Raw genomic sequence first — 13,475 nt, 5'->3', positions numbered from 1 at the left:
CATCCATATGTCTGCTTCAATCTATTCTTTTTCAAACGGAGCCGTACATAGCCGAAGTACGTAAATTACGAGAAACCACAGGTAAAGATGCTACTGTTTTGTTCATAAGTGGTGCTGTTTGGTTAGAGAGCAACTACTCAGCAGTGACTGTTAGGTACAGTCGCCCATGTCACGACAATTAAATATTATGAGCAGCTTTCTAACGTCGCCCCTTTAAGAAACTTTCGATTGAAAATCTCATTGCGAGACAGAAGGCAACGCCAAAGTACGAACAGTTGATAACGAAATAACTACTCTTAGTCGTTTTTTCGAGAATTGTGTTTATTTACGACACTTGGAGGCGGATGGCATGTGTGAAAGAAATTACTGTTGTTTATGTTCAGGCCAAGGAAGCTGTGGATCCAAAATGTTTGAAAAGCGGAGAACCGGACGTGATAGTGTCTTATATCCACTGGAGTATCACACCATCACTCCAGATATTTGGCCTGTATGACAATGAAGAATGTAATCTGGTTACGTTCATTGCCGTTGGAGCTGCATACTCGTATGCTGTAAGCATAACTGGATCTCGTCTGAAACAACGACGTGTTGACACTGCTGAATCCAGTATTATTACTGGGCACACCACTGTAAATCTGCCTCTATGTGTTGTTGAGTCAAGAGAGGCTGCAACAATGGACGTTGTGCTGGCAGTCCATACTGCTCGTGACGTCATCGCGCTGTTCATATGTATACCGTACTTCTGTTGCTGTACTACCCCATTTTCCTGGCTCAGGGTTCGTGATGTGGAATATGTCTTCTCTCTCGGACGCTAGTTGCGTGGATTCGCTCAGCTCCTACATGGCGCTGTATGGATCCCTAAACTAATCGATTCACCGTTCACATGACAGTCGTGAGATCCCAACCACAGCGACCAGCAATATCGCAGGACAATTAACTGCAGTGTCAACAGGCCACCATCTCGCTACTGTCGAACTGTGAAACGTGCTGGCAGCTGTATCTCTTTCTTACATGAGGCTTGTCGGAAACAACCTGTACAAATGCAATTTCTTGTTGAAGAGACCCACTGTGTCATCTTTTACATACATGCAGAATGCAGATGGCATTCCATATACGTAGGTTGGTACTTAAATAGTGCCAACACTGCTGTGGAGACACGATGAAATGGAATCTTCTATTTTCGCTGATAGCACACGTTGTTGACATACCTACCTTACCCCGGAACAAATGGACTCGCCCGTCCCACGTCATCGGAGTGCACATAATCGACGGAAAAACAATCACTCTTGAGCGAGCGGTCTAACGTAACGGTGTCACTATGTTTTCGAAACAGGAACAACGAAGTTGGCTCAAGATTGAATGTGCCAGAGGTCGTAGAGCATGACAGTTTCAAGAGGCGTGCGGGGAATCGGTATTGCCATACAGAACAGTAACACGTTGGGTAAAAGCTTTCAACGAAGGTCGGCAAACTGTGGCAGACATGCATGGGGCAGGTCGTCCTAGCATCTCTGAAGAAGTGCATGCTGTTGCCATACGATTCGTGAGCTCGCCCACGAAACCGGATTAGCGCATACGACTGTGCTTCGTATCCTGAAGTAAAGCCTGGGTATACCAAAAATTGCATCACGATGGGTTCCGTATGACTTGAGGGAAATGCAGAAATGGATGCGTTACGACGCTGCTCAGACGTACTTGGAGCGCTATGAGCGCGAAGGAGAGGCTTTCTTACGCCGTTTGGTAACACTGGATGAGACATGGGTCACATCGTACGAGCCAAAACTGAAACGCCAATCCAACGAATGGCGTCATTATGGGTCGTCGCGAAAGTCGAAAGTGCGTCAGAGCCCCAGTGTGGTGAGAGTTATGGTGATTCTCGTGTACGACTGTGATGGTGTTATCCTAACGCATTGCGTTCCTCCATGGCAGACCGTCAATGCACAGCATTACGGTTCATTTTTGGAGCAGCACCGGCGATCAGCTTTGCGAAAGAAGCGGCACCCACCCATCATTTTGCACAACAATGCGCGGGTGGCGCAAGCTGTGGCTGCTCTGTTCGGTCGATGGGACTGGGAAGTACTGTACCATCCACCATACTCCCTGGACTTAAGCCCTTGGGACTTTGATTTGATTACGGAGATGAAGGAACCACTTCGTGGCATTCGCTTCAGAACTGTTCCAGAGATTCGACAGGCAGTAGACCGCTCCATTCGCACCATCAACAAAACAGGCTCTGCTAACGGTATACTACGCCTTCCACATCGCTGGCAACGGGTTCTACAGAACGCTGGTGACTACTTTGAAGGACAGTAACAGGTGCAAACGTGTAACTCTTTCGTATCGGTTGTGAATAAATAGTTGCACCATTTAAGTTCCAACGCTCGTACATACATTGTGTAGTTGCGCTGAAATGCTGATCATTTGCATAGTTATTGAGACGTGGGTACACTTCAAGCCAGGCTGACGTTTGTTACATGACGCTTTGATTATGTCATAATTTTAACAGCCAGCAAAGTACATGTACAACGTTACGTCCTCAAGATGTTCGTTGCTAATCGGATACCAGCGAATTTTTTCTCTCTGTTACACACTACTGTAATGCTCCTACCATTTTTCAGGCAAATCTGTGAGGATATGTGGAGGAATGTCCCAGGAGCCGCCGGTGGCTGGCTAGCGCAGGCTGTTGTTATTTTGGTTTTAGCAACCGAGCTGTTGAGTTATAACGAGGCAGGCCAGGCTCGGTCGGTGACACGTGCAAAGCAGCGGTAATGCACAGCACAGGCTATCGGATTTCTCCGTAGCGGATTTCAATGGTATTGCCGAGAACGTGACTAGAAGCGGCGCATCGGTATAACGGCTGCTCCCTCGTATAAATAGCTGCTGTTTTCGTAGCGGTTTCATTCGCAGCTCAGCAGTTTTATCAGGACTCGGGGGATATTGCAGACGAGGAGACGGCACGGAGCCGCTTGCAGCAGTCGCGAGTTCGGGTCTCTGTCGCGGTGCCAGCGTACTGCGCTAAGTCCTCCTTCCTGACCTAGTGCCACAGCGCAGCAGACCTTCCGGGCTCACTCCATCAGCGGCCCGACTCCTTCCCAGGGGGCAGCAGGTCGCATCCCGTGTACGGCACCCGTCTTCCGCCATCGCGGTGCGAGCGCCTTCGCACTGCACACCGTCGTCCGTCTATCGCGGACCTGGCTCTTGCAGCAAGGCTACCGACCATTTTTGTGCGCTGCTATACCTGATGTAAACATTACGCCATGTATTCTTCCGCGTTTGCTTCAATCTCATTGGATTTCGTTTCACGTGGAGCGGAAGGCAAACTGTGACCAGTACTGCCAAAGCAGAGTTACTAAACACAGCCTTCCCAAACGTCTTCACAAAGGAAGACGAAGTAAGCATTCCAGAATTCGAATCAAGAACAGCTGCCAACACGAGCAATGTAGAAGCAGGTATTCTCAGAGTAGTGAAGCAACTTAAAACACTTATAGGACACACATCCCAACTGAGGAAACCATCGATATCATAGAAAGCAACCTCCAACTACAAGGAAACATACCCACAACAAACATGCAAGAAATATCAGCCATACTCAGGCTCATCACGTAGCAAAACTACTTCACATTCAACAAAAAGAACTGAAAATATTTTGTAGCAAAAGTTTCTCTAAATGTTAATATGTAGCATCAATTTTACAGTAAGAAAATAAAATAACCCACTGAAGACAGCAAAAAAGTGCTGAAACACGCCTGGGTAATATGAAACTATAAAAGTGTCTTGCATAAGGAGGAATTCCTCGTCCTGTTTCTATAGCAAGCACGAACATAAGAACTGCAACACCGTAAGACGATTATTAAATCACTTAATAAAAGAAAGTCTTCTGGTCCAGACTGTATACCAATTAGGTTCCTTTCAGAGTATGCTGATGCAGTAGCTCCATACTTAACAAACATATACAACAGTTCCCTCGATGAAAGACCTGTACCCAAAGACTGGAAACTTGCAAAGGTCACACCAATATTCAAGAAACGTAGTAGGAGTAATCCACTAAATTACAGGCCCATATCATTAACATCGATATGCAGCACTATTTTGGAACATACACTCCTGGAAATTGAAATAAGAACACCGTGAATTCATTGTCCCAGGAAGGGGAAACTTTATTGGCACGTTCCTGGGGTCAGATACATCACATGATCACACTGACAGAACCACAGGCACATAGACACAGGCAACAGAGCATGCACAATGTCGGCACTAGTACAGTGTATATCCACCTTTCGCAGCAATGCAGGCTGCTATTCTCCCATGGAGACGATCGTAGAGATGCTGGATGTAGTCCTGTGGAACGGCTTGCCATGCCATTTCCACCTGGCGCCTCAGTTGGACCAGCGTTCGTGCTGGACGTGCAGACCGCGTGAGACGACGCTTCATCCAGTCCCAAACATGCTCAATGGGGGACAGATCCGGAGATCTTGCTGGCCAGGGTAGTTGACTTACACCTTCTAGAGCACGTTGGGTGGCACGGGATACAGGCGGACGTGCATTGTCCTGTTGGAACAGCAAGTTCCCTTGCCGGTCTAGGAATAGCAGAACGATGGGTTCGATGACGGTTTGGATGTACCGTGCACTATTCAGTGTCCCCTCGACGATCACCAGTGGTGTACGGCCAGTGTAGGAGATCGCTCCCCACACCATGATGCCGGGTGTTGGCCCTGTGTGCCTCGGTCGTATGCAGTCCTGATTGTGGCGCTCACCTGCACGGCGCCAAACACGCATACGACCATCATTGGCACCAAGGCAGAAGCGACTCTCATCGCTGAAGACGACACGTCTCCATTCGTCCCTCCATTCACGCCTGTCGCGACACCACTGGAGGCGGGCTGCACGATGTTGGGGCGTGAGCGGAAGACGGCCTAACGGTGTGCGGGACCATAGCCCAGCTTCATGGAGACGGTTGCGAATGGTCCTCGCCGATACCCCAGGAGCAACAGTGTCCCTAATTTGCTGGGAAGTGGCGGTGCGGTCCCCTACGGCACTGCGTAGGATCCTACGGTCTTGGCGTGCATCCGTGCGTCGCTGCGGTCCGGTCCCAGGTCGACGGGCACGTGCACCTTCCGCCGACCACTGGCGACAACATCGATGTACTGTGGAGACCTCACGCCCCACGTGTTGAGCAATTCGGCGGTACGTCCACCCGGCCTCCCGCATGCCCACTATACGCCCTCGCTCAAAGTCCGTCAACTGCACATACGGTTCACGTCCACGCTGTCGCGGCATGCTACCAGTGTTAAAGACTGCGATGGAGCTCCGTATGCCAGGGCAAACTGGCTGACACTGACGGCGGCGGTGCACAAATGCTGCGCAGCTAGCGCCATTCGACGGCCAACACCGCGGTTCCTGGTGTGTCCGCTGTGCCGTGCGTGTGATCATTGCTTGTACAGCCCTCTCGCAGTGTCCGGAGCAAGTATGGTGGGTCTGACACACCGGTGTCAATGTGTTCTTTTTTCCATTTCCAGGAGTGTATATTGTGTTCGAAAATTATGATGAAAACGATCTATTGACGCACGGTCAACATGGATTTAGAAAACATTGTTCTTGTGAAACACAACTCGCTGTTTACTCTCATGAAGTGTTGAGTGCCATTTCCAAGGGATCTCAAATTGATTCCGTATTTCTGGGTTCTCGGAAGACTTTTTACACTGTGCCACACAAGCGGCTGGTAGTGAACATATGAGAAAACACTACGTCAAAGCCATAAGTTACAATCAAAAAACGTGCTATATACTCATTTCCGTTCGTAGATGCATAATACACAGAAAAATAAAAACTACGTTTTGCTGTTTGCAGATGATTGGATTCGTGATTTCCTGTCAGACAGGTCACAATTCGTAGTGTTATAGGCCCTTTGCTGTACCTTATCTATAAAAAAACTATTTGGGAGACAATCTGAGGAACCGTCATAGGTTGTTTACAGATGACGCTGTCGTTTATCGACTAGTAAAGCCATCAGAAGATCAAAACACAGTGCAAAACGATTTAGAAAAGATATCTGTATGGTGCGAAAATTGGCAGTTGACCCTAAGTAACGAAAAGTCTGAGGGCATCCACACGTCTGCCAAGAATGGTCGATTGTTCGGCCGTTCTTGTTGTTTATCAAGCGTACTGATAACTTTGAAAAATAAACCTTACTTTTACTTCTGCATAAAGGTCACTATATACATGAAAGAAAAATGCGCAATTAGCATAAATAACAATATATTCTTTAAAATTCACAACTTACAATGCGAAATGGCCGCCGTAGCTTGCGTTTTCTTCAAGGCTAGAACAGAGAGAGTATGTAATAACGCTGGTTTTTTTGGTTTCTTGCACCAGCGAGTAAAAGAACAATTACATTGCTATATAGATTCTATACAGATATCTTATAAAGTCTTTTGCTTCGTTATTGTTTCGTTTCATAACAAATTACCGTTCTGGCAGTTAATTACACGTGGATTTTCCAAGTCCCCGGGTGATATTTTCAATAATTTTGTAAGGTGGCTATAATTTCCCCTGTAAGGTGGCAATAATTTCGCACCTTACAAGCACTCATCTACGTACTTTGCCGTGATTTAGAACCTGAATTAGGTATCAATTGATAGGTTGTACGCCGTATATATGAATATTTAAAGAAGACTGACATTGTCATGTACGCTTTGTAGATAGTTGTTAACGCTTACTGCATGAAAGGTGATGGAGTGTCTATATTATCAAACTGGCGTAATGAATGGTTGCCTATACTAGCAGAGGTTGGAACACCAGTGGAAATGAAACGGCAGCGGAACTCAGGCCCTGGGTGGAAACTCCCGCACAGGTGTGTTGGGCTGCTAACACAGGAAGTAACCCAAGACGGACTGTCGGGACACCTGAGCGCTGAAGCACAATACAGCGGCTGCCGGCCGCTGTTGCAGCGACGCCGGAAGGATAACCGGATAAGATCTGCTTCAGGGGTTAGTCAAACAGGGCCAAATATTCATTTTCGCGTTCAGCATTTTCCGTTGCCCACATTCATTTTACACCCGTCTGGAGTAGCATCTTGGAATTTAAAGTTTTACAATTTTCATTTTACTTCGTTTTGCGTCTGACTTGTCGGCGCACGATTTAATATTTTGTAACGCGTATCGGTCCAGTTTCACCACGGAGCAGGAAGCAGTCTCAGAAATTTTCATACTGCGTATTGATAGCGCGGCAATGAGAGCACAACAGTACAGAGAGCGTGACTGTACAAGATTTCTGAAATAGAAACTATACAGGGTGTTACAAAAAGGTACGGCCAAACTTTCAGGAAACATTTCTCACACACAAATAAAGAAAAGATGTTATGTGGACATGTGTCCGGAAACGCTTGCTTTCCATGTTAGAGCTCATTTTATTACTTCTCTTCAAATCACATTAATCATGGAATGGAAACTCATAGCAACAGAACGTACCAGCGTGACTTCAAACACTTTGTTACAGGAAATGTTCAAAATGTCCTCCGTTAGCGAAGATACATGCATCCACCCTCCGTCGCACGGAATCCCTGATGCGCTGATGCAGCCCTGGAGAATGGCGTATTGTATCACAGCCGTCCAGAATACGAGCACGAAGAGTCTCTACATTTGGTACCGGGGTTGCGTAGACAAGAGCTTTGATGCCCCCATAAATGAAAGTCAAGAGGGTGAGGTCAGGAGAGCGTGGAGGCCATGGAATTGGTCCGCTTCTACCAATCCATCGGTCACCGAATCTGTTGTTGAGAAGCGTACGAACACTTCGACTGAAATGTGCAGGAGCTCCATCGTGCATGAACCACATGTTGTGTCGTACTTGTAAAAGCACATGTTCTAGCAGCACAAGTAGAGTATCCCGTATGAAATCATGATAACGTGCTCCATTGAGCGTAGGTGGAAGAACATGGGGCCCTATCAAGACATCACCAACAATGCCTGCCCAAACGTTCACAGAAAATCTGTGTTGATGACGTGATTGCACAATTGCGTTGGGATTCTCGTCAGCCCACACATGTTGATTGTGACAATTTACAATTTGATCACGTTGTAATGAAGCCTCATCCGTAAAGAGAACATTTGCACTGAAATGAGTATTGACACATTGTTGGATGAATCATTCGCAGAAGTGTAACCGTGGAGACCAATCAGCTGCTGATAGTGCCTGCACACGCTGTACATGGTACGGAAACAACTGGTTCTCCCGTAGCACTCTCCATACAGTGTCGTGGTCAACGTTACCTTGTACAGCAGTAACTCCTCTGACGCTCACATTAGGGTTATTGTCAACTGCACGAAGAATTGCCTCGTCCATTGCAGGTGTCCTCGTCGTTCTAGGTCTTCCCCAGTCGCGAGTCATAGGCTGGAATGTTCCGTGCACCCTAAGACGCCGATCAATTGCTTCGAACGTCTTCCTGTCGGGACACCTTCGTTCTGGAAATCTGTCTCGATACAAACGTACCGCGCCACGGCTATTGCCCCGTGCTAAACCATACATAAAATGGGCATCTGCCAACTCCGCATTTGTAAACATTGCACTGACTGCAAAACCACGTTCGTGATGAACACTAACCTGTTGATGCTACGAACTGATGTGCTTGATGCTAGTACTGTAGAGCAATGAGTCGCATGTCAACACAAGCACCGAAGTCAACATTACCTTCCTTGAATTGGGCCAACTGGGGGTGAATCGAGGAAGTACAGTACATACTGACGAAACTAAAATGAGCTATAACATGGAAATTAAGCGTTTCCGGACACATGTCCACATAACATCTTTTCTTTATTTGTGTGTGAGGAATGTTACCTGAAGGTTTGGCCGTACCTTTTTGGAACACACTGTATAGTTAAAGCGTGATTAAGAAAAAGCGTTGTTGGCCGTTAATACATTCGAATATTGTAAAGTTTCGTTCCACTTAACTTAGTAATAAGATATCCAACGCATAAATGGCATAAATGGGATCTACTTCGGAGAGCGTAACAGTCCCAGTGTACGTGTGCTACGGCTTCTGACCAATTATCGCTTTTGTGTTTGTTTACATCAGGTTTATTCCTACGACGAACAGAGCACAATGCCGCGTAACTGTGGCGTGACTCACACAGTGGGGTCGCGTGCCGCACACCGAGCAGAGGTGTGAGGCCATGGCCTGTCGCTAGCAGACACCTCGCCAGCCATCTACCCTCTTCCTGTGGAGTGGGGGGGGGGGGGGGGGGGCGTGGTCGCTAGCCTACACCGACACAGCGCTAATGTACGAGCAGAAAATAAAATACTGATTTTGACAGACACATATTTCTGTGCCTCCACTGCTCTGTTACTGCTCATGAACCCTCCGCCGCCAACTATCCTGACACCGTACTCCCCCCTCCAACCTCGGGGCGGGCTGTCCTGCATAGGTCGCATCGCTTGGCACAGGAGCACGTGCGATCTGCCACGAAAATTTGACGCTCTGTCATCACCAGATGATGACAGGTGGCGGTGCTTCGTCGTACTCTCGCCGACTTCCAGCACCATAGTACGACAATTCTCGCAAGAACATGAATAACAGGTCTGCAATATTCCTGGGCAACGCCATTTGATACAGTTTCACAGTGTGCGACCCTACGGGTTATATGGGAACGTGCATTTGGTGTGGATGGTGAAATAAAATACATCCTCTCATCAACTCGCCGAAAATCAAAGTTCTAAAGTGTTCACAATTTCTATACAACTCGGAGCCCCCATGTGCTACTGCAGGAAAAGATTTACCCACACATTACACAACACAAACACTTCTATGGGTCCCCGTAAATGTGGCTGGACTTCACAAGTTTGGTTACGTTTCGTCTATGGGGCGCCAACTCACGTTCATCGCAATGTACCCAGTGTTCCATTAAAGTATTTAGTAGAAATGCAAGCAGGATTTGCTATGCAAAAATCACATACACACTCATGTAATTTTAAAATTTCACAAATTTGAGTTTATTTTCTATAAGAACATAGAAAAATAGAGTCAGTTCACAATAAACTGATTTTAGAGCCTGACCGAGTTTCTTAAGATCTTGGAGGCGGCTGAATAAACCATTATTAATTGTGTGTGTTATCTTTAGAAAACCATTTACGTTTCACAGACTATAAATTCCACAATTACTACACACTGAAACCTTAAAAGTGCGGCTTGTGTCACATGCAATCTGAAAAATAGCAAGCCCATCAGATGCTGAAAAATATCTATGTAGGAACTCTGAATAATTCACATACGCGAACTAACGGCGATTTCATCACTCATCAGATAAAACTGTCTCCTAACACAGGCTAACACAGCCTGACCGCCTCCAACGGTGTCCGAACGTACACTCTGCTCCAAATTTCCGCTGCTCACCCAGGAAATATCGGTCAAGCACCACTGAAGTCAGTTACACTAGTGAACGTGAAAATTGCTGAAATTCTTAATTTTAATCTTTTCTACACATATAATACATGAAATCACACGGACATTTTCCCAGAAATATTGTGCTGTTATCAGTTTTCTTGTGTCTACGATAGTTTATTTATAAACAGTAATTTCTATGGTTTTTCTCCGTTTTCGGATTTATAAGAGTAAATATTAACAAACAATTTAAATTTACGTTAAATAATTTCCTATACATGTAAAGTTTATAGTACCGCCGCTACTTTTACTATTTCTCTATTTATTTAGTAAGAAAAGCTGCTTTTAATTGCGCGAAATGCACTTTTCGGCCTCTCATTTAAAAATATGAGCAATTGCAGTAAATCTATTGTCACAGTCCCATACAATTCTACTAGATGTATCCGTAGACACCTCATTTCTTGCACTAGGATAATGTGTTGTCAGGATATTCACTTTTACAGTTCAGGAACTATTTACAACACTTAACTTACAAAAACTTATAATCTAATGTGGATATCGAAGGCGCGTCTTCACAGTCGTAATCATCCATCTTTTACGCTTCAAATGAGTCTACTGGCTCTTCAGTGACACATATGGTTCAATATCTATTAATTTTGGGGTGAGCTTTAATTTTGGACTGGGCGCGAAAAGCGGCCATGAGAAACGAGCAGCCATTGTGCTCCCCAACGGAAGGGTCACCTTAGCGGCCCGTGGAAGTCCAGAGACATCATCATTTGTGGAGTGTAGTGTGAAACTCGCCTTCCACATGCTCCTGTCAACACGAATATGACTGGATCTTAGCCGCTGCCTATGTGTCCACGGTCGAGTGTTTGTGATCGAATAAAGTGTCTCTTCCCTTTACAATAGGCTGTCGTTTTACAAGAGGACTACCGATTATTAAAGCAAAGTCGATGACGACCAGTAACAACAGACTCTTCGACCTTAATCTTTTATAACAGCAGCACTACATTGCTGAATGCTTGGTGCTTCCATAGATGCGATACCATCCTTCTGAAATTGTATTTCAGAATTCATGTAAAAAAGTCCATTTTTCAAATGTTGAAACCAATTAAATTCATCACTTCCCTTTATGCTACCATGAATTGAGGATCTAATGTTAAAAAAAAAAAAATTCAAATGTGTGTGAAATCTTATGGGACTTAACTGCTAAGGTCATCAGTCCCTAAGCTTACACAGTACTTAACCTAAATTATCCTAAGGTCAAACACACATACCCATGCCCGAGGGAGGACTCGAACCTCCGCCGGGACCAGCCGCCCAGTCCATGACTGCAGCGCCTAGACCGCTCGGCTAATCCCGCGCGGCAATTGAAGATCTGTAGCAACTAAACATCACAGGTTTCACTGGGATCTATTCATTTAGGTAATTACAAAATTGTGCCAAGTATGAAGGACGGAATTTATGATGCAATATTAAAATGCAATTAAAAGACACGCCCGGATGATCACGCGCGTTAACACTCCGTTTCCGAGATTCGGGGAGGCGTGCTGGCCCCTGATCGGATCCGCCCATCAGTTATACAATTCGCAAACATTTCAGAAACGCTTTTACACTTTCACACGTAATATGAGCTAACACTACACGCATGCAGTTTTAGTGCACAAATTCTGTCCCGATGACAGAGGGGAGAGGGGTGTGGCTTAAGGGGGGCGTGAAGATACAGATTAAGGGCCAAGAGAAAGAAGAAAAATGAAATTCATTTAAACGACTATTTTCATTCAAGTGACACAACAGAACAAAAGCTCGTGTTTTGCACATACAATTGTAACACAAACTCATCAGAGTGAATTAATATCAATAAAACAGCAATCACAGTCTTAAATACTCGATGACTTCGAAGATATTGCGAACTCGTAAAAACTGAGATGGGCTTTGGAACCAGCACACAATCTCCTTTATGATGAGGCATTTTACACATGATTTTACGGTTGTTTTAAATTTCGTAAAAATTACGTTTACCTTATTTTACTAAGATGGCAGACCGAGCCGGCCGGAGTGGCCGAGCGGTTCTAGCGGCTCAGTCCGGAACCGCGCGACCGCTACGGTCGCAGGTTCGAATCCCGCCTCGGGCATGGATGTGTGTGATGTCCTTAGGTTAGTTAGGTTCAAGTAGTTCTAAGTTCTATGGGACTGATGACCTCAGATGTTAAGTCCCATAGCGCTCAGAGCCATTTGAACCATAACTTTAGACTGTCGCTTCCGGACCGTTCTTCCTTACCTCAGACTGACACATTTACCCTTCCCAATCATCCTTGAAAGTTTGTAGCATCGCCACGAAATTAGCCTGTATGGGTTTGTGACAGACGTCACAGGTAGTTCTGAGTGCATTGAGCATGAGGTAGGTCGTTACAACTCCAGTACTTCAATTTTTGTGACTGCCTACGAAATTTAGGTTGGCAGCACTGGTAAAACATGACTGAAGCTTGTTAATATTGTGACTGTTTGTGAACTGTGTTTGCGTAATAAATGTAGTTCTGTGGATACACGTTCTGACTTATTTCTTGGCACATGGAACACAGTGCCAGCACAAGTGAATCATGAAACTAAACTCTTCGAATGAATTGCAGCCGGTGTAATTCATCATTGTTTTGTCGATGAAATACTTAAGAAAGGATGACTTTGAGTGCAGGGAACGCCACGAACACATGCCAGACGACTATGCGACACACATACATACACACACAAACGCCCCACCTGGAGTAGCGACGCAGCCACAGTAACGCCTGCAGGAACAAGCGCTCGGCGAGCGCCACGTCCACCCGCAGCGTCTCCATGGTAACTCGGCTGCGACACTGGGCTACTTGTTGTCTACTGCTGGGGACACGGGCACGAAGCCCCCTGTGTCGCTGCCGCTATGCGCCGGCGCAGTGCCGCGCCCACTACCACGTCTGCTTCTGTTGCCACAGCTGCTGGCTGCGGCAGGTCGTGCGCGCACGTAGAAAAAGCTCCTCTGTGGACGGAAGGCGCACTTCCCTCGCTCTTCCACTACATCGAAATTGCTGGCCTGAACCTGCCAACACATACGTCAGCTTTGACGCATGATAAT

At 46.1% G+C, this 13,475-nt stretch overlaps 1 protein-coding gene across 1 annotated transcript in view; it reads right to left on the bottom strand.

Annotated features, from left to right (window-relative positions):
• Positions 1 to 13,221, bottom strand: part of LOC124777977 — a 166,638-nt gene extending 153,417 nt beyond the window's left edge. The window contains exon 1 of the mRNA XM_047253540.1: positions 13,124 to 13,221. Within this exon, the coding sequence (XP_047109496.1) occupies positions 13,124 to 13,203 (80 nt within the window). The 5' untranslated portion in view covers positions 13,204 to 13,221. The remainder of the gene's footprint in view (positions 1 to 13,123) is intronic.
• Between the last annotated feature and the right edge of the window lie 254 nt (positions 13,222 to 13,475).

The sequence above is a fragment of the Schistocerca piceifrons genome, chromosome 2, assembly GCF_021461385.2.
Source record: "Schistocerca piceifrons isolate TAMUIC-IGC-003096 chromosome 2, iqSchPice1.1, whole genome shotgun sequence".
In the NCBI taxonomy this organism is placed as follows: domain Eukaryota; kingdom Metazoa; phylum Arthropoda; class Insecta; order Orthoptera; family Acrididae; genus Schistocerca; species Schistocerca piceifrons.
Note: the sequence above shows the minus strand (reverse complement) of the source record. Positions and strands in the feature narration are given on the sequence as shown.